Genomic DNA, 20,941 nt, shown 5'->3' with positions numbered 1-20,941 from the left:
TAGCTCTAAAAAAAACACCCTTTATATTTTCTATGCTCTTGTGATATCATAATATATGGAACCCATAAAATAATGCGGCAATCATCAAAATTGATTTGCTGTCCAATTTGATTGGTAATTTGTACCGAGAATCGATACGCTAATGTTCTTCATGGTGCTGTTTTCAACTTAATAATGACACCTATGTTTTCAAAAAAATGAACTCATTCACGCTTTCCATTTCAATTGAATGAAATATTCGATAATGAAAATTCCTTTTAGTCTATTTTCAGAGTTTATACTGTCCGTTCATACCTATATGTTCTCAAAAAAACATGCTTTCACGAAAACATTGGATAACCTATATAATTCTAAATTGAAGTTCTTTTTTGAAATTGAATTATAACTCCCAGCAAGAAATATCTGGTTAAAAATGATATTGAGTAAACAAGAGGCAAATCAATTGAATTTTATAAAAAATTCTCCTCTGCAGCAAATAACAGTTCAGAAAGATTCTAATGAATCAGAATTTCAATTCAAGAACAGAGAAATGAACAGCAAAAAATATATGGTGGAGGTAAAAACAAGATATAAATGGTGAGATTTATAAACTAATAATTTAGTATTTGAAAAAATTATTTCAGCTTCAAAAACTTACATATCTACAAAATTTCAACCAAGATACTAACATGCATGAGCATTTTACTAATGAGCTGTCTATTGGCTTTCTCAATTAAGTGTGAGTAATAATATTGGTAATAATAATTACATCAAGCTTTATTCGAGCCCAATAGCCAAAAAAATTAACCAATATATCAGATCTAGCAAGGATGTAGTTTAGGTTGTATTATGTAGGAAAATCACTCGAATATGAATGCCGAATTTCAGAAGGATTATATTACAAAAATTTTGTACTTTTTTCACTGATTCATCTAAAAAATTGTAAATGAGCATAAGATCTAATTTTCAGATAGTTTAGACTGGCCGACATTATATTGTAGGACAGATAAATGTATAAGATCAGCAGCTTACATAAAACTCTCAATGAATATGAATGCTGATCCCTGTCAGAATTTCTATGAATACACTTGTGGGAGGTGGTCTAAGGATCATCCCTTAATACCTGGTTATGCAAGGAATTCCAAATTTGTTGATACAGCACAAAGAATAAATATAGCTGCACAAACATTTTTGTCGGCTGCAAATGAGATCGAAGATATTTTACCAGTCAATCAAAGTAGAATGTTCTATAGATCTTGTTTAGATAAAAGTGAGTAATTTTGGTTTTTCATTTTCAATAATAAACCTCTTTGGAATCGTTCGAGCAAAAACTTCATTATATCTTATCGAAAATATGAACTTTCATTTCTATGATTCTATGATTCGATCACAAAAGATCCCATTTGCCGTTCAGTTATCTGTGAAGCAAAGTTTTTGAAAAGATAATCTGTCAATTACGTAACAATGAAATGCAAAATTTCGGCTGGAAAACAAGTATCAAAATTCATAAGCCCCAGAAGACAATTGGTTAGTTGCTAAGATAATTTTAATTCTTAAGGATGGTTTGTTTACTTGTAGTATGGCATTTTTCCCACACTGTATTACTCCTATTGGTTGCCAATGGACTAGTTTAGTGATGTTGATAAAAATATATTTGACACGATAGAATTAAAATATGGAGCAAAACTCATAAATCAGTGAAAAAATTTTGAAAATCCATCAATAAATGACTGAGAAATAGATTATTTAAATTTACGTATTTTAGCGCGGAACGTCTTTGGTCTGTGACGTCACGGCTCTTGCCTGTGATCGCTACACCATAAGTTACGTTTAAATACTTAGCCGCGCCAAGGCTCTCGCGCCGTTTGTAGTTGTACAGTGTAGTTTAAACTCGAGTTTTGTTTTTATGTCACCATAATGGAAGAAGGCTTCGTGAAAGGACAAAGTGACAATTTGCCTAAAATAGATATATTCGCAGTGATGGAGTTTTTTTCTTCAAATCCATCTTATGTCAGTGCAGAAATAAAAGGAGTTAAACTTTTCCATTAAGTATCTACTTTTGAGTTTGCTTCATCATGGTTCAACTTATAACGATGATTTATTTAAAAAACGTTTCATAAACAGTTTGTAGTTGAGTACTGGTTGTTGAAGTCTATCAATGGCAGAACATATTTATGTGAGGAGTAAAAAGTAAAAAGAGAAAAAAGTAATTTATATGTATGTATATAGTAAGTTATTTCAGCCATCGTGTAACGAACAAAACACGACACGAACGGCACAAGTGATTGTACACCAATGAATTCGTAAGCACTCTGCGAATACCAGTCGTCTAGTGTGTGACGTCACGGCACTTACACGTACTATGAAATTATTCTTCCAAGCGCAACTTCAAAGTCCCATAACTTTTTCATTTCTAGAGATATTTCAATGATTCTTCCACATTTTTGTTTCATTTTACTTAAATTTTTTGAATTAATCCTTAACAAAAAAATGAAAACTAGTCCATTCTTAGTGAAGTATCTTACCTACTCTAATAAATTATATTAATATTATTGAATTAGTGATTAGATTGAAGTTTGTTTGGAATCATTCACAGGAAGTAGAGATGTATTGGGATTCACTACAATTTTTGAGTATCTCAACAAGGTGAATCTGCCCATTATTCCTTCATTGTTCAACATGAAAAATGGTAATTATACCTTCAATTGGATGAGAAACGAAGCAAAAATGAAGAAAATACTCAGAACAGATGTCTTTTTATCATTGAACGTGTGGCCAAATCGTTTCAATATGTCTGAAAATTTGATGTATATTGGCGAACCAAAAAAACTATGCCCTATAAATAGGTAATTATAATTATCACCTATATTATCACCACTCATTTCAATATTTTATTGAGTGACAATCAAGGGAGGAACAGATTTATGTAACATATTTAAAAAAAAAAAAACGAAAAATTAAAAGTTCCTATGTGGGACTTCAATAGTATTCTTTCTATTGATTCGATAACGTAGATCACGAAAATGCTTGCAGTTGGGCGATAAGTCCATTATTTCAGAAATTATGGGTTATAGACTGACATTTTGAAAAAAAAAATTAGATAATTTTCTTGAGGCTGCCACATCTCTTGGGCACAATATATACAGACTTGAATGTCCATCAAGTTTTAGTTCAGATCTCGATCAATAAAAAACGTTTTATTTGAGGGGTCTGTGACGGATATTTCAGGAGATATAACGATTTTTGTAGGCAAATTCAATTTTTTCCCAAATTTTTGGTTTAAAAATTTTCGTAAAATATTTTCGCAAAATGAAGACTTGAAACTCCATCATGTTTCAGATCAGAGCTCGATCAATAAAAAAAGGTTTTAATTTGAGGGGTATGTGACGAATATTTTAGCAGATACATGAAGAAACCCAGATAATTGATGAAATCATTGAGTATCAAATTACATATTTCAAATCTTCCGGAATGATATGGTAATATTCTAATTATCTTATATTTCTTTCAGTACAAAGAAGGAACACAAAGAACTTGATCAACAAATTTTAAAATATATCGTTAAACAAATAATTCTCAACGTATCCACTGCACTTCCTTCAGAAGAATCCCTTGATGAAGCAGTGGATATAATTGAAACCATCAATGATTACCTTTGTCGAAAAATAAACAAAACAACAACCTCACCAGCACCATATCACAGATCGTACAAATTCCAAGATCTACAACACGAAATCGATCTCTACATGCAAAAGGAAATAAATAAAACAGAACCACTATTATTGCAGACCTACATTGGATACATTTTCGATGGAATTAAAGACGTTAACATTGATTTTCAACACGATTTACTGTTTATTTGGAGATCAACAAACAAATCCTACATATTGGATAATCTGACATTCGTATATAAAACACCTGAAGCACATATTGAATTTTATATGTGGTGCATAGTGGTGATACGCATGGTTAAATACACCCATCTTAGTGGAATTATAAAACGTATGCAGAATCCTCATCAAAGAACAAATTCCGTTTCTGAAAGAACGCTGTGAGTATAACCATAGTATAAGGAAAGGATAGTAAGCCAACCGCCGTTTGACGGCAAGGAAATAGTCACCAGGGGTCACTACTGTAGTTTGATTTGGATTTGGAGAAGTAACTCGATAATAGATGACACTGAATCATGAGCTATAGATGGCGCAGAAATAATACGATAATTCATTCAGTGGCGTGGTTGAAAAGGGGTCGCATGACATTGCCAACAATTTTTATGTTATTATTAAGTTATCACAAATACACGCCACTGGCGTAAATGCTTATTACAGAGCAGAAAAAATATCAAAATATAGAAATCTTCTGACCACTCTATTTCAAATATTTTAGTTCTTAAAAATAACACCGATTTTTTCAGAGGGCTCCACTTTACGGACCAATTTTTGACAGTAAAATTCGAGTAAAACGTGAGTACAACTAGATGGCGCTCAACATCAACAAAATCGAAAAAAGCACTACACTGGCTTACTATCCTTTCCTTATACTATGGTATAACATAGTAAGTTTATCATTGTTTTACAGGGTGTTTAACGAATAACTGTACAGGCTTCCAATAGAGATGGGTATTCAGGTATTAAAATATATTTTTTATGTTACACCCTGTTCAACAATTTTTCAGACTCGAAACCAAATTTATCCAGGCTGCTCGAATCAAGTAACCTAGGAGCATAACGCTCATCCTTACGTGACGCTCTCTGCGAGTTACTGAAACCCCAAGCCACGTTAAGGAACTACGTTTCGATAATTAACGGGTGTTTTTTTTCGAGGTATATAACTTTAAGTTGGCATTACTGTTCAAGATGGCGACCGATTCAACAGCTGTCGAGTGATTCATTCTCAGTTTGGCTTGCAAATAGTGCAATTTTATTTCGAAAATAATGGTTCTGTGCGGAATACGTATCGCGCACTACGTCCATTTTATTTTGTTTAGCGATGAAGCGCACTTCTGGTTGAATGGCTACGTCAACAAACAAAACTGCTTCATTTGGATTGAAGCTAATCGTCAAGTGTATGATGAAACACCGCCACATCCAGAAAAACTGACTGTTTGGTGCGCTTTATGGGCTGGTGGAATCATTGGTCCGTACTTCTTCAAAAACGATGATGGCCAGAACGTTACACTCAATGGTGATCGGTATAGAGCCATGATTACTAACTTTTTCATTCCTGAATTGAACAACCATGATGTCCAGGAGCTGTGATTCCAACAAGACGGCGCAATATATCACACAGCTCGTGCCACAATCGATTTATTGAAAGACACGTTTGATGACCGCCTAATTTCACGTTTTGGACCTGTGAATTGGCCCCCAAGATCTTGTGATTCAACACCGCTAGACTACTTTCTGTGGGGCTATGTAAAGTCATTGGTCTATGCGGATAAGCCACAAACCCTTGACCATTTGGAAGACAACATTCGCCGTGTTATTGCCGATATACGGCCACAAATGTTGGAAAAAGTCATCGAAAATTGGACGTCCAGATTGGACTACATCCGAGCCAGCCGTGGCGGTCATATGCCAGAAATCATATTCAAAATGTAATGCCACAAGATTATCTTACGTATAAATAAAATTCATGTCAATCGAATAATCCATCGTTGTTTTATTGCAATTTAAAGTTCTATAGCTCTAAAAAAAACACCCTTTACAAAGAATCACATTGAATACAAATTTTTGTAGCGAACTCATCTGCGCAAGATCTGTGTCTTGGTATATGAATTTTGCAGTTGCATACGGTATTGTGGACAAAAACTTCCAAACTACAACTGGTCGAAAGGTAGGACTATTACAAGTAGAATCCAATCAATTATTGATGTTTTTTACATTGCAAGGTGAGATTTATGATTGAACAACTCAGAGATGAGTTGAGAGAAAACATTCGAAAGGCCGATTGGTTGGATGAAGAAACAAGAGCCTCAAATTTGGAAAAATTGGAATATATGAGTAGTTTTATAGGAGTGCCTGATTGGTTTTTCGAAAAATCTGGACTGGAGAAGCATTATAGAAATGTGAGTAAATTTTTTGTTTCTGAACATGACAATATTGTTGTCGAAACGCTCGGAACTCTCCTGTCTGAGATTTGTCTATTATCTGTCAAATTTGTGATATAGAAACAGTTCTGACAACCAACATTTTTCAATGCAATAATCACTCAACTTTATTTATAGAAAATATTCCATTAATTTCAATAATGTATAATACTCTTTCGAAAAACTCATTCTAAGAGTCAGTAGCTTTTGAGCGCTCGTTCATTCTTTTGGAAATTGCTTGGAGATCACATATATAAATAAATAAAAAAGGGCTCAAAAGCTCTTGACTTTAAGTCGATGCTTTTTTTTCCTTTTTTCCCAATTAGATAATAGTTTTATTGCGAAAAACTTATAGGTATACATACATATATGAATTTTCAGATAGAAATAAATCCAAAAAACTATCTTCGAAATCAAATGCAGTTGATTGAATTATACGGTATCAAATATTATGAAAGCCTAAGGGACAAAGGAGCCAAAAATATGAATTTTCCGAAAGATCCCCTCACAGTAAATGCTTTCAATATGTTCCAAAGAAATGCGATTGGTGGGTCGTTTTTTCAACTATTGTTGAAAGAATTTTGAAGGAATTATTATGCACCTCTGTAATGTTGTTGGTTTTGCAGTATGCACCCAATGAGTTCAATTTTTTTGGCGTTATATGCTTTCAATTACAAATTTCATGACAACCTGTCCATAAACTGTAAGTCGCTTGTGCAAAGTTCTTCATATATAGTTATTCCTCATAAAAAAAGGTTTTGGAATGAATGCCAAACAGAGGTGAGCGTGGTCAAAATTTGAATGAATTTACACCGTGTACAGCTTCCTTGAAAATTACTTTTTTTAACATAATATGTCAATAATTCACATCATCATCATGATATTTTCATTTTGAAATTTTAGATTAGGTTTCAATTTGTTTTTAGTTGAGAATATTTTAATTTTTTTTTTCAGTTTTTCCATTGGGGATCCTCATATTTCCAATGTATGATTTCGGATTAGAGTAAGAATTCAATATTTCAATAGATTTTAAATAATTTTCGAATTTTTTCAGCGTGTTGAATTATGCAGTGATTGGTACTATAATTGGTCATGAGTTAACTCATGGATTCGACACGAAAGGTAAGAAATTTTGAATTTTTTAAAATTCCTAATTTTATTTTGGCTTATTTTTGCTATGATCAGGCTTGGTTTTCAATCAAATATAATATAAATGCAGAAAGAATACTCAGAATACAACTATATTCCTTATCAATTTTTAGGCATAAATTATGATAAATACGGAAACAATCGACAGTGGTGGTCTGAAAAATCCGAAATCAAATTCATGGAAAAAAATCTATGTTTTGTTGAACAATATGATAATGTAACTATAGAAAGAGTAAAAGGTCATGTGAGTATAAAAAAATTATAATTTCTAGAGGATTGAAGTGATAATATGCTACTTATATGAACCCAATTGTAAAGGTGTTTTTTTTAGAGCTATAGAACTTTGCAATAAAACAACGATGGATTATTCGATTGACATGAATTTTATTTATCCGCAAGATAATATTGTGGCATTACATTTTAAATATGATTTCTGGCATATGACCGCCACGGCTGGCTCGGATGTAGTCCAATCTGGACGTCCAATTTTCGATGACTTTTTCCAACATTTGTGGCCGTATATCGGTAATAACACGGCGAATGTTGTCTTCTAAATGGTCATAGGTTTGTGGCTTATCAGCATAGAGTATAGACCAATGACTTTACATAGCCCCACAGAAAGTAGTCTATCGGTTTTAAATCACAAGATCTTGGAGGCCAATTCACAGGTCCAAAACGTGAAATTAGGCAGTCACCAAACGTGTCTTTCAATAAATCGATTGTGGCACGAGCTCCTGGACATCATGGTTTTCAATTCAGGAATGAAAAAGTTAAAAATCATGGCTCTATACCGATCACCATTGACTGTAACGTTCTGGCCATCATAGTATTTGAAGAAGTACGAACCAATGATTCCACCAGCCCATAAAGCGCACCAAACAGTCAGTTTTTCTGGATGTAACGATGTTGCGACATACACTTGAGGATTAGCTTCACTCCAAATGCGGCAGTTTTGTTTGTTGACGTAGCCATTCAACCAGAAGTGCACTTCGATTTTGTCGACGATAAAATGGACGTAGTGCGCGATACGTATTCCGCACAGAACCATTATTTCGAAATAAAATTGCACTATTTGCAAGCGTTGTTCAGGCGTGAGTCTACTCACGATGAATTGCCAAACCAAACTGAGAATAAATCACTTGACAGCTGTTAAATCGATCGCCATCTTGAACAGTAATGCCAACTTAAAGTTATATACCTCGAAAAAAAACACCCTATAGTTAACATTTTGAAATATTTTCCTTGTGCAAAATATCGTACATGTCAAATCTACATTTCATCAAAATGTTCAATTTTTCTTCAGTCAAATCGATATTTCAGGTTTCTGGTTGGAACACAAGGAATGAAAATATAGCCGACAATAGTGGACTGAATATTGCATACATGGCATTCAAAAAGAATGAAAAATTCAAATCCGTGGTGGAAAAATTGGCTGGATTCGAAAATTTCACAACGGCCCAATTGTTCTTCATTGCTGCTGGAAATGTAAGTGGAAAAAAATTCAAGAATAATTCATTGAACACATTATTCATTTTATCATCGTATTGTAGACACATTTTTAAGGGATTTTTGTCACATCTTAACAGTTTCATGAAGATTTTCATCCAAGTTCTGTAATTCTGTTTGCTTACATTACCAAAAAAACCGTTTTTTTTTTCAGGTTTGGTGTCATACTACCACTTACCAACAACAAGAGCATTCATTGAAAAATGACGTTCACAGTCCAGGTTCTTTACGAGTGAACATTGTTATGAAGAATAGTATTCATTTTGCCCAAGCCTTCAATTGCCCAGAAAATTCACACATGAATCCAAAACACAAATGTAAAATATGGTAATTCAATAACTGAACTAGATTCCACTCAACTAGAAATACTTAGTAACCGAAATATGAGTGACAAGCCTTTTTGAATGCACCTTTACTGTCAATAAACGTTCAAATCTTCACTGTGATTAGTGTGATTGCATTATTAATGATTTACACCCCTACAATTCATTGCTAAGCAGAAAAAAAGAGCACGACACGAATATCGAGCCTTTATAAATTATTTCAACAACGGAGTTGGTTCTGGGATATTCTAATTTTACTGAATGCATCAACGAAATTTATTTCACCACTAAAAAGCTTGTGTGTGTTAGGAAATTGGATGTGTTCTGCGTAGGTTTTGTAACTATGATTTTTTTTCTTCATTCTAAGCACACCACACTCAATTGTTTACTGAACATAGTAATAATTGAAGCATTGGAACCTGTGAACTCATTGTCATTAACGTAAAGAAAAGAACTAATACAATTAAAGTAACGAATATATTAGATTACAATTCAATACAAAAAGTATACCTACTTAATAGAAAAAAATATCACATATTGAAGAACAAATAATGATTATTATAAAAGTGATGGATGAGTAATTTATAAAATTAATATTGACCATATCAATACTTGTGACTGTTACCACCAAGTCGGATTCTTACAAAACTGGTAGCACCATTTTTCGAGTCACCTTTATAACTACTTCCCACATTTGAACCGGATTTCCCGTAGAAGTTTCCATGGAAGGTTGACACAGAATTGCCCACAGCTGATCCTTTACCACCATAAACATGTTCAGACCCACCAAGTGAATATGAATGACCAGCATAAGACTGTCCTCCAAGATTGAATTTCTGACCTTCGCTGTTGTAACTTGAAACGCCATTCAAACCTTGGGAGCTAGGTTTTCCATTGTAGTTTCCATGAGAAATGGAATATGATTTGGTGAAACCACCTTCCTCGTCAGATCCGCCAATCAGATGAGATTGTCCGGCATTATATTTTGCTCCAATGACTAGGTCTTGATTATCGCCATAGCTGCTGTATCCTGATGAACTGTCACCTCCTAAATTGGATTTGCCGTATAAGCTTCCATGTGAAATGGAAACAGATTGGGTAATGGCTGAGCCTTTTCCTCCATATCCACCGTTAGATCCGCCAATGGAATAAGATTGACCAGCATCGTACTTTCCTCCAAGACTGAGTCCTTGACTGCCACCATAGCTGCTGTATCCTGACGAACTGTCAATTCCATGGGTCCCAGATTCGTAGGAACCACCGTAGCTGATGCTTTGTTCGATTCCGCTGCTGCCTTCATAACCTCCCTTCAAACCTTCTCCAGATCCATAACCTCCATAACCACCTCCATAACCTCCACCAAAACCTGCTCCAGCACCACCACCAAGTCCAGATCCTCCTGCAGCACCACCTCCAACGTAAATTGGTTGAGGAACATTGACAACAATAGGTTGGGGCACTCTGACTGGAACTGGTTGTGGAACTTCCACTGGATAAGGCTGTGGAACTGATACTTGAACTGGTACTCTTACTGGTACTTGAACGGGAACTCGAACAGCATAAGGTACTGGACGATTTACAGTGTAGGGAACAGGTCTTGAAACTTCAACAGTTTGAGGAACTGGTACGTCAACTTGTACAGGACGTGGAACTGGGACCTCGACCCTTTGTGGCACTGGTACAGGAACTGGTCTGTTGACGGTAACTGGGTATGGCTGCGGAACTAGAACTGGCACTGCACGGTTGATGGTAGTCACTGTAGCTCCACCATGTTCTCCAATACCATTTCCGTAACCTTGTGCATATCCTAGACTGTTAGCACTTTCGTAGTTCACATCTCCATAGCTTTGGCTACCATATCCTCCATAATTTCCTCCATGAGCATTTCCCAAAGAGTAACTACTGCCAATTTGATTGAATTCCTGTCCATCTCCCAAGTTTAGCAAACCACGCTTTGTTATCTTGTTTTCTTTTTCGACCTTCCCACAATTGGCAATGCTGGTGATTGCCAGTATAAGTGTTGCAGCCTGTAAAATAAATCGTACAGTTATATTAAGGTAAATGAGAAAATTAATTCAATAGTATTCAGATAATACATAAATATATTTTTATCAATCAAAAAAATAATTATTTTGTTGTGTGTACTCACAATAAAAGGCTTCATGTTTGTTTAGTGCAGGAAGAGAAACGAATGATGATATCCTTTCATCTTTGGGAGTTTTTATACCATGATTGGATGGGACCCATAATCAGATGCGATTCACCTGGTGGATTCGCCAAATTATTAGCGAACGAATTTATAATTGAGCTAAACTATGTGCATGATGCTAACGGGCTAATCAAATATTAGATATTCTACGTTCTTATTCGGTGAAGATGAAAGCAGTGTTTTTGTTAATCTTCAGAAAGAAAATTGGGAGAGTTCTATAGAAACTGAGGAAATCTCAAATAATACTCTTTTTTTCTGAAAACTTGTTGTATTTTGAGCTGATGAAGATTCGGATTTTTCGGTACAAAAAGCAGATTCAAGAATTGCTCAAGAACATACTGCACCATGACCGTCAAGGTTCTCAAGGTTGTTTGACATTTTCCCCAAAACCTCGATTCTGCTACCAGAAACATTTTAAGAAATTATATCAAGCATACCCTTTATACTGAAAGAAGCCAGCGATTTGGTATTGCATCTAATAAAACTTTAATAAATCGATGTACCTATAAATAAATAAAAATAAAATAAATTTGTGTTTCTGTAAACTTGAAAAGTTCGCAGAAATTTTATTGAACCAATGTCATGAATTTCGAATATGGATACCTAATAGTTATAATAGTTATCTTAGGCATAGGGTAGACCTGGGATAGTTGACCATAGGTGTAGGTAGAATAGGTTGCTTGAAAGACTTCTTTTGGAAGCCAGTTCACTTTACGGTTTTTAGATAACTTTTCATTCTTCAATTTTGTTTTGAAATAGTTCACTTTCATCGTTTTTTTTGTTAGTAATTTTCTGATTATGAAATATTTTTATCACTCAGCTATACCATTGTATAAAGATAGGCTTTATCTACTAGACCTTGTTTCAACCCCCTTGCCTCTCGCTGGGTACGCCCATGCCTGCAATCCCAAAATATAGGTATGTATTGGGGTCTTTGAGACTTTTTTCTGTGAGATTTAATCATTCAATTGATGCTCAAAATGGATTAACTCTTTATTCAGAGATCAACAGGTCCGTATTTACTGTGATTTGAACTATATTCGATATTTAATGTTACATAAAATGAATTCCAAGTGTGGCAGTATTGCCAATATGATTGCTTGATAGAGTATGCAATGGATTTTATAAGAGTATATTTGTTTTTGGAAAATTGTATGTACAAGTGTAACAAATAAGGAAAATAAATTTCACAGTACGAGCCTGCGCTATCAATGATTACAAAGACATAATATTGGTAATTATCCTAGACTTATACCTTAAAAAGCCATGAAAGCATTGAAGAGCATACATCAATGAAAGTTTTTGATAAAATTCAGGATTCAGGACAATTTTCAACACTGATTCAGATTATCCAAATTGTCCTGCATTACCACTGAAAGGATTCGTAAAACCCCCTGTATAATAAATCCAAAATTCCAATACTTTTATTCTTTCTCATATCAATGCAATAATTACACATAAAAGGCTCATTTGATTTATAGATTCATTGAATTTGATTAAATTATTTCCTTGTGAGGAATGTGTGATTTTATTTGGCTCGAAGGACCATGAAGAGGGTTTGTATGATTACTTGATTTGCTTGAATTACCAAAATGTTGCTTTTTGTTCGAAGTACTGTATAATGTTGATTGTGGATGAAGGAAAATACGATAATGACTTTAACTTGTTTAATTTGACTTGTTAAGCGAGAGAACATCTGAATAGAACTGTAATTGTGATAATTGTAATACTACTACTGAATATTCTACTGATTTTTTTTTGAATTATTGAAGCACTCGCCAGAGGTGGGAGCATTGTGCGAGTGAGCATAAAGTTGTACCACAGAGGAGTTCTTCTTCTTCCTGTGTAAGCCTCAACTTTTAGAAAGTTTCAAAAGGTTTACCAATTAACTTCAAGAAATACAGATATTACAGAATATAAGAGGAAATATTGAACGAAAGGTACTGCTTAGCAACTATAGAGTCTATATTATGTAGATCATAAAATTGTCACTCGTCACTAGTATAGAGGTATAACTTATTGGAGAGCATAGAAATAAAATAATTTCAATGATTATTTATTGAAAACTCGAACAAATGGAGAAATTTTGAAAGAAAAATTGCCCAATTCAAAGCTCACCATAAGAACATGAGTTATTAGATATATCAATTCTCTCTGAGACTGCATGTGCATTTATAAAATATTTTAAAGACTGCATGTGCATTCATAAAATATTTTAAAGGTCAATTGCCGGAATGATATTGGTTGCTTTTTGAAATTATGTTCCCATTTCAAAGGAATATGTATACATCGAAATTCACTCAAAAAATCAAACTGATTCGAACTTAAGATCATGAAGCAACTTGATTGGCGCTGGGATTGGAATGCTTGGTGGAATTGTGATGCAGAAACATAAAATTTGTCTACAATAGTGAGTTGATTGACGGGATAATGTCGTCCATGAATTGATAAAACAAGTCAACAATTTTTGAACATTGTTGGAGCGTGTATCTCTTCACGACCAAAACTTACTGAACACAAATTCCTATTGAAAAACCATATAGGTATATATGTATATTATGGTTCCTCTATCAGAAATCATCATTCTGAGTCATAGAAGTCACTTCTAATGAAAAAATTAATTCGTAATATCAAAATATATTAGATTACATATCATTACAAAATATATAATTAGAAAAATATCACAATTTGAAGAATTAATATTCGAAATGAGGGTGAGCAAAAATCATTCGGATGAATGTGAAATGATGAAAGGATGAAACCAAACAACTTCTAGTGTTTGTAACCACCTCCTCCAAGACTGAAGCTGGCATAACTTGTAGCACCACCACTTGAACCACTGTGGTGGCCGCTGTCACCTCCTAAACTGGATTTGCCGTATGAGCTTCCATGTGAAATGGAAACAGATTGGGTAATGGCTGAGCCTTTTCCTCCGTATCCACCGTCAGATCCGCCAATGGAATAAGATTGACCAGCATCGTACTTTCCTCCAAGACTGAGTCCTTGACTGCCACCATAGCTGCTGTATCCTGATGAACTGTCGATACCATGGATACCAGAATCGTAGGACCCACCGTAGCTGATGCTTTGTTCGATTCCACTGCTGCCTTCATAACCTCCCTTCAAACCTTCTCCAGAACCATAACCTCCATAACCACCTCCATAACCTCCTCCAAAACCAGCTCCAGCACCACCACCAAGTCCAGATCCTCCTGCAGCACCACCTCCAACGTAAATTGGTTGAGGTACGTTGACAACAATAGGTTGGGGCACTCTGACTGGAACTGGTTGTGGAACTTCCACTGGATAAGGCTGTGGAACTGATACTTGAACTGGTACTCTTACTGGTACTTGAACGGGAACACGAACTGCATAAGGTACTGGACGATTTACAGTGTAGGGAACAGGTCTTGGAACTTCAACAGTTTGAGGAACTGGTACGTCAACTTGTACAGGACGTGGAACTGGGACCTCGACCCTTTGTGGCACTGGTACAGGAACTGGTCTGTTGACGGTAACTGGGTATGGCTGGGGAACTAGAACTGGCACTGCACGGTTGATGGTAGTCACTGTAGCTCCACCACCTCCGCCTATACCTCCTCCGAAACCTCCTCCAAAACCACCTCCAAGACCACCAGCTCCTCCTTGACCACCATAGCTTCCTCCTCCATATCCACCAAGTCCATGGCCTCCACCTCCATATCCACCAAGGTCTCCCCCATGTCCACCTCCAAAGGAGTAACTGCTGCCACCATAACCACCGTCATGTCCACCTAAATCTATCAATCCTCTCTTCGAGTTCTTGTTCTCTTTTTTGGCCTCACCACCTAATGCTGTGCTGGCGACTGCCAATAATAATGTTGCTACCTGTAACAACATTCACTTTGTTTAATAATTTTTCCACGTTTTCATTTTGATATTTTGGTTTAGATAGAGAATTTTTTTCTATTACGATTCTTGAAAAGAAATCCTGAGCAAGAATAATAAATATCTCTACAGGATTTGCTTTACAATTCGCTTATAAAGTTTCAGAAAAAAATGAAAACGGTAGACTGCTGGATGCTTTTCATTCAAATCAGGTATAGGTTAATATTAATATATTAAAAATTTTTGAATGGAGTTAATTTTTGTTCTTATAATCTCATATGTTGATTATTGGGTTCAAAGGAACGAAAATCATATTTCTTGAAGAAAAAAATTGAACACATCAATGTAATATCATAAAGCAAAAGGAAATTCGAAAAAAAAATTATCTACGAAGTTTCAACTCGTATCTCCCAATTTTTAACACATCAAGAGAAGAATTGAATTTGGACTAATGATTTGGCAAAAACTTCGAGGCTTTCTCCTTTTGAAATATATGTATAGGGTGTTTAAAACTCCAGTATCAAATCAAGATTTAAGAGTATTTTTTAGGTTAAAATAAAATTTTTCTTTTATAAACATTTGTCGGTAATGCTTCGTTACTGATCTATAGTTTTTTTTTGTCATTCGTTAGATTTGAATAGATTTTTCAACGAGAAAATGAAAAAGGGGATCATTGAGTTTTGGCTACTATTTTATTTTGACATTTGGGTTTTAATTGAATAAATCGACTAAGACCAATAAGTTTTTAAACAAAACAAAAAATTCACTTCATATTCTAGAATCTGCCGGCGGCGCAACACAAAAAAGTTCAAAAGGCTAATGATGTAAGCCCTGAAATCTAATCTATTCTGTAAATTTTATCTTAATATTTCAAAAATAATTAGCAGCTAAGAAGAAAAAATGAGATGACAATTTTTAACACTCTGTATATTTTGACTTGAAAAATATGACCCTTAAATCTTGATACTGAATTTAGAAACACTGCATTCGCAAAAAAAATGCTGACAAATTGTCTAAACAAAAACCGATAGATATAGTAAATTCATCGTATACGTGTTACTTACAATGAATGGCTTCATGTTTGCTTTGGAATGAACAAGAAACGAATGATGATATTACCCCCATCATAGTGGCTTATATACCGGCTTTTGTCGGGAAAGGATTCTATACTTCTCATAATAGGATGCTTGGAGATCACACCGATCCAACTTTATACTTTCACCGTGAGGATCATACCGTGGTCGAATCAGATTATCGAACGGATTCAACACTCTGTGAAACCAATTGCATACCAAAACGCAAATTGTTAAGTGATTTGTATTTTAAAATCAAGATTGTGTGATTACATGGTTATTTGATTTGATAACTTGTGCATACAAGACTTCCACGCTAGATTGGAGTCGATAGATCATCGGAAAAAAATTTCAAAATGGTAATAATACATTGGCGTACCACTCTGCTTCCACCGTTTTTTTCCGATATTCGAGGTTATATTCTAAAAAAACAGGTTATACATTTATGATTCTAATTATTGTCCAACGCTGGCCACTACTTTCTCCCATCTTTTGGGCAGCGTACGAATCCCGCGTTGAAAAAACTGGTCATCTTTTGAAGCGATCCACGAATCGATCCAATTTTTAACTTCTCCATAAGACCGGAAGTGCTGGTCAGCCAGGCCGTGTGTCATTGATCGAAACAAGTGATAGTCCGAGGGAGCAACGTTTGGAGAATACGGCGGGTGGGTAGGACTTCTCATTTCAATGTTTCCAAGTATGTCTTGACCACTTTCGCAACATGGGGTCGAGCATTGTCATGCTGTAAAATCACTTTATCCTCGTCCCTCGTTGTATTGCGGCCTTTTATCTTTCAATGTTCGCCTCAAACGCATTAATTGCTGGTCCCACCAAATACTTAGTTGGACCCTTAGTTATCCCCATGATTTTCTGAACCCATTTTTCGTCTCCAGTCACAATGCTATGAAGAAATTCCTTTTGCAAGCAGTTGTTCACAAGCAAACAAAATCCGTTCAACATATCTCGTCTTCAAGTCGTATGGCCCCAAATTTCCTTATTTCTGGCGTTTTGGAATGGCTTATTGCGTCCTCCTAATGGTCCTGTCAATTCTTGTTGCGTTTGACACGAGTCCTGATCAAGTAATGGCTTCAATTCTGCATCTTCGAAAACCTTTTCTCTCCCACTGCTATACTGGTCTTCGACGTCGAAATCACCGTTCTTGAATCATTGAAACCACTCTCGGAACGTTCTTGAATCGTTGAAACCACTCTCGGAACGTTCTTTCACTAATAGCGGCCTCACCATAGATATTTGAGAGCATTCCAAGAGCCTCAGCCGCAGTTTTCTTCATAGTAAAGCAGAAAATTGAAACCTCCCACAAATGATAAGAATTTGGTGTTTTGAATTTGACTTGTTTAATCGAGAATAACTTTATGACACAATTTGACTGATATCTCGATGGCGTAATGTTTACAAATACCTTAGCTCATTGTATAACATCTACGATCTATTTATTTCGATTTCCACAAATGGTGGAAATTTTGGAAATATTTACAAAACAACAATTTTAAGCCATGTGTGAAATTTGGTGTTGACTGTGCCATCAGAATGGAATAAAAATTCGGAAAGCACTGATGTAAGGGTAGGAACTTTTGGGCGCTTGTTCATTCATGCACTTGGAGACCACATCATAGTATTTTCACATGAATGAAGAGCACTCAAAAGCACCTGATTTCGCGTCAGGGCTTATTACATTTTTTCGCATAAGATAATTTGTTCATTTATGCAAATATCACCATAAGGGGTGATTTCACAAAATATTAATCTACCAATTAACTCGTTGATTGCAATTTGGAATCTATGGTGTATCTGGTAATGAACTAATTTGAAAAGAATGTGATCGTGACAATCAGTGCAGTAAAAGTTTTTGTGAAACCCGCTATTAAAGATAGAATTCAATTTGTCTCGGCTACAAAAGTTATATTTATCTGTATTATTCCTAATTAACGAGTTTCAACATAGAGCCGTTTGAATAATAATCATTCAAAGCACACTATCCATTTCCGCCATCATTAAATGCATCAACTAAAAACAATATAATTCAGCATTATAGTTTCCGAGTCTACCGAAAGTAACGGAAGTAGTGCGATCACTTTTGGGATGACAATTTCCCTCGTCTTGATTTCCACCAATCAAAAAAGCTCAATTTTGAATTACAAATAGTTTTTAGATGGAAAAACTGTATGACAGAACCTGTCAGCAATTTTTTCGATGCCCTTATGATATTACCATAGAGTAATAAACATAGATAGAGGGAGTATAGGCAATTTTTACATGTCCCAAACATGGTTAGTTTACGTTGTCGGATTGTGATATATTTTCAAATCCACAATTTTACTATATCGTTATGAATGTATATTATATTGAGTGAAATATATTTATTTGAGTGATTCCCGATTAAATATGCAAATTTGAATATTTGGAATCCGATATTTTTCCTAATGGTCGAATTTATAATAAGCAGAATATTTATTATTTTCTGTATCTACTTGCTGAAATCCAAGGTTTGGCAACTTTTGCTCTCCTAGTGTCATCGGTTGTTTCTCGTCGTTTGGCGCACTTGAAGTTTGTTTTCTGGATTTCTGATATATTAAGGTATTCATTCCAATATATTTTGAGTTAATATGAAACGTTGATTCACTATGGGACAAAGGAAGTGCTTTCTTTGTGGAGAAACTCGCGAATTGAGTGAAATATCGTATGACCGATATGTTTTCATTTCCGCGCGCTTCATGTCAAATTTGATAGTTCATGTTGGGGACAAAATGTGCTTACTGAAAATGACATATGCTCCCTCTATCTATGTTTATTACTCTGAGGATATTACCTAGGACAATAACTAAAATTTCAGCTCGCAAAATGCATAGCATTCATTCCTCCCATCATTTTAAGAAAAAAAGTCCTATAAATATTGGCCTGCAAACGTTTTGTTTTCGAGATGAAGAGTGTTAAATTTTCCTCATAGTACCTTCCCTTCACAAGATATTCAATAGAAATTTGTGATAAATGTTCCAATTCAAAGTTTTCATCATGAGATATGCTATCATCTTTAGGATGATATTTTCTTATTGTAATATTCAAGTTTCTTGCTTTTCGGCAGTTTCGTTTGGCTCATGACATTTTTTCCAGAATCTTTCAGTAAAAAATCATTATATTGCAAATGATAAATTCTACCGGCAAAATTTTATTTCTAGTGTTATAACTGTAGGTATAACTTATGACAATTAGTGAGAAAGTGTCAACTACATGTCATCTACACATCTTGATCGTATTAATACCTAATTAATATCAATAATTAGTGTCACTCGCAATAAATGTACATTCTGTCAGAGTAACACTTAGTTCATTAGATTAACTATTCATCACATCACACCACAGATGGTGATGAGTAGGTATTAGTACATCTTCTTTATGTGCAGTACCTGGTAATAACGCACTTTACATTCATTCGTTTGAACTATGAATGAATGTTGAGTGTGCACTTATAATGATGATCTGATGGCATGGTAATTTGCATAGCAGGTCATACTTCACGTTTAAATGTTGAACCTTTTAATAGCTTCCTCTTTCATTGAAGCAGGATCAAGGTTCTTTACTGATTTGGAATTTCAAGTTCAAGGTAAAACTTTTTTTTTGGAGATTAGTGTGCGAGAAAATCCTATACAGGGTTAGGAGTTAAAATTTCCGAATTTTTTTCTACACACTATCATTAGGCTCCAATAGTACCACATTCTCAAATTGTTTGGAAATATACAGGGTGTACCAAAAAACTTTGAATGATCAAACATATTTTTTTTCTTATGGAACACCCTGTTTTCAATTAAAATTTCAGATTGTATGTAATAAATTAATCTTAGTTTGTTCGAAGTTTCACATGCTTGAAGTTTCCTATTTTTAAGATATTTGGATTCTTCATAATGTGTGTACAGGGTGTCCTATTTTCGATACTCACTGAAAACATCTCTAGAACTTTAAGACTTGGAAAAAAAATTTTCAAAGACCCACGATCTATTTTTTTGAAAGCAGATCATAGATATCTTGATTCGTTCAGTTTCTGAAAAAACATTCATTATGATGTCATTTTGTCGATTAATTTATCTATAGATGAGGGGTACGAATGAAAAATTTTAGTGGATATTTTACATAATGCACTGAATTTGAACCTAGTCGGATCTGTAGTTACCTACCAAATTATTCGATATTTTTTGTTGATATTTCATATTAATTTCCTGTTGTTCTGGTTTGGCAATCACCATGAAATTGTTATTTTATATCTACACAATCTATCAACTCGATCGAATCTTTTGTCACGAAAATATTGGGTATTTCTTTTCCAACATTCTTCTTGACCTTTCTCTACTTTTGATAGCGTGATCAGCTTGAAATTAAGCATGAAGCTTGAAATTGTTATATTATATCTACACCCGAAATCTCAACTTGGTCAGATTTTTGGTCACGGAAATATTGGGACATTTTTTTTTATTGATATTCTATCAACCAATTTACGGAACCCCTAGTCGGATAACGTGCATTAATATTAAAAACCTATTAGGGATGCCATGAATGAATTAGTGTATTGCTCTATTAACACTATTTTTTTTGTTATATACAGGGTGTTCCTAAATTTGAAGTACAAAGGAAAATGATAAATTCCTTGGGTAATTTTATGACGAAGCTCCTAAAATCATTGAAAATCAGGGGAAAACGCTTTGATGTCGAGATACAAGGTGTTTCTTGTATTTCTACT

At 34.7% G+C, this 20,941-nt stretch overlaps 3 protein-coding genes across 3 annotated transcripts; 2 read left to right on the top strand and 1 right to left on the bottom strand.

The window, feature by feature from the left end:
• The first annotated feature begins 1,456 nt into the window (after positions 1–1,456).
• On the top strand, positions 1,457–7,394 carry LOC123684291 (endothelin-converting enzyme-like 1). Its single transcript, XM_045623487.1, has 8 exons — positions 1,457–1,506; positions 2,576–2,825; positions 3,491–4,030; positions 5,718–5,814; positions 5,870–6,046; positions 7,022–7,070; positions 7,122–7,189; positions 7,330–7,394. The coding sequence occupies exons 2-6, from the start codon at positions 2,659–2,661 to the stop codon at positions 7,067–7,069; spliced, it is 1,029 nt and encodes a 342-aa protein (XP_045479443.1). The 5' UTR covers positions 1,457–1,506; positions 2,576–2,658; the 3' UTR covers position 7,070; positions 7,122–7,189; positions 7,330–7,394.
• On the top strand, positions 7,172–9,053 carry LOC123684483 (neprilysin-like). Its single transcript, XM_045623768.1, has 3 exons — positions 7,172–7,189; positions 8,537–8,701; positions 8,877–9,053. Exons 1-3 carry the CDS (start codon positions 7,172–7,174, stop codon positions 9,051–9,053), a joined length of 360 nt encoding a protein of 119 aa, XP_045479724.1.
• Positions 9,054–9,503: 450 nt separating this feature from the next.
• LOC123684481 (elastin-like) lies at positions 9,504–16,334 on the bottom strand. Its single transcript, XM_045623764.1, has 3 exons — positions 16,186–16,334; positions 14,030–15,121; positions 9,504–11,072 (listed from the first exon to the last, which is right to left on the bottom strand). The coding sequence occupies exons 1-3, from the start codon at positions 16,198–16,200 to the stop codon at positions 9,651–9,653; spliced, it is 2,529 nt and encodes an 842-aa protein (XP_045479720.1). The 5' UTR covers positions 16,201–16,334; the 3' UTR covers positions 9,504–9,650.
• Between the last annotated feature and the right edge of the window lie 4,607 nt (positions 16,335–20,941).

Source organism: Harmonia axyridis, chromosome 7, assembly GCF_914767665.1.
Source record: "Harmonia axyridis chromosome 7, icHarAxyr1.1, whole genome shotgun sequence".
Taxonomy (NCBI): domain Eukaryota; kingdom Metazoa; phylum Arthropoda; class Insecta; order Coleoptera; family Coccinellidae; genus Harmonia; species Harmonia axyridis.
This window is presented reverse-complemented; position numbering and strand designations above follow the sequence as displayed.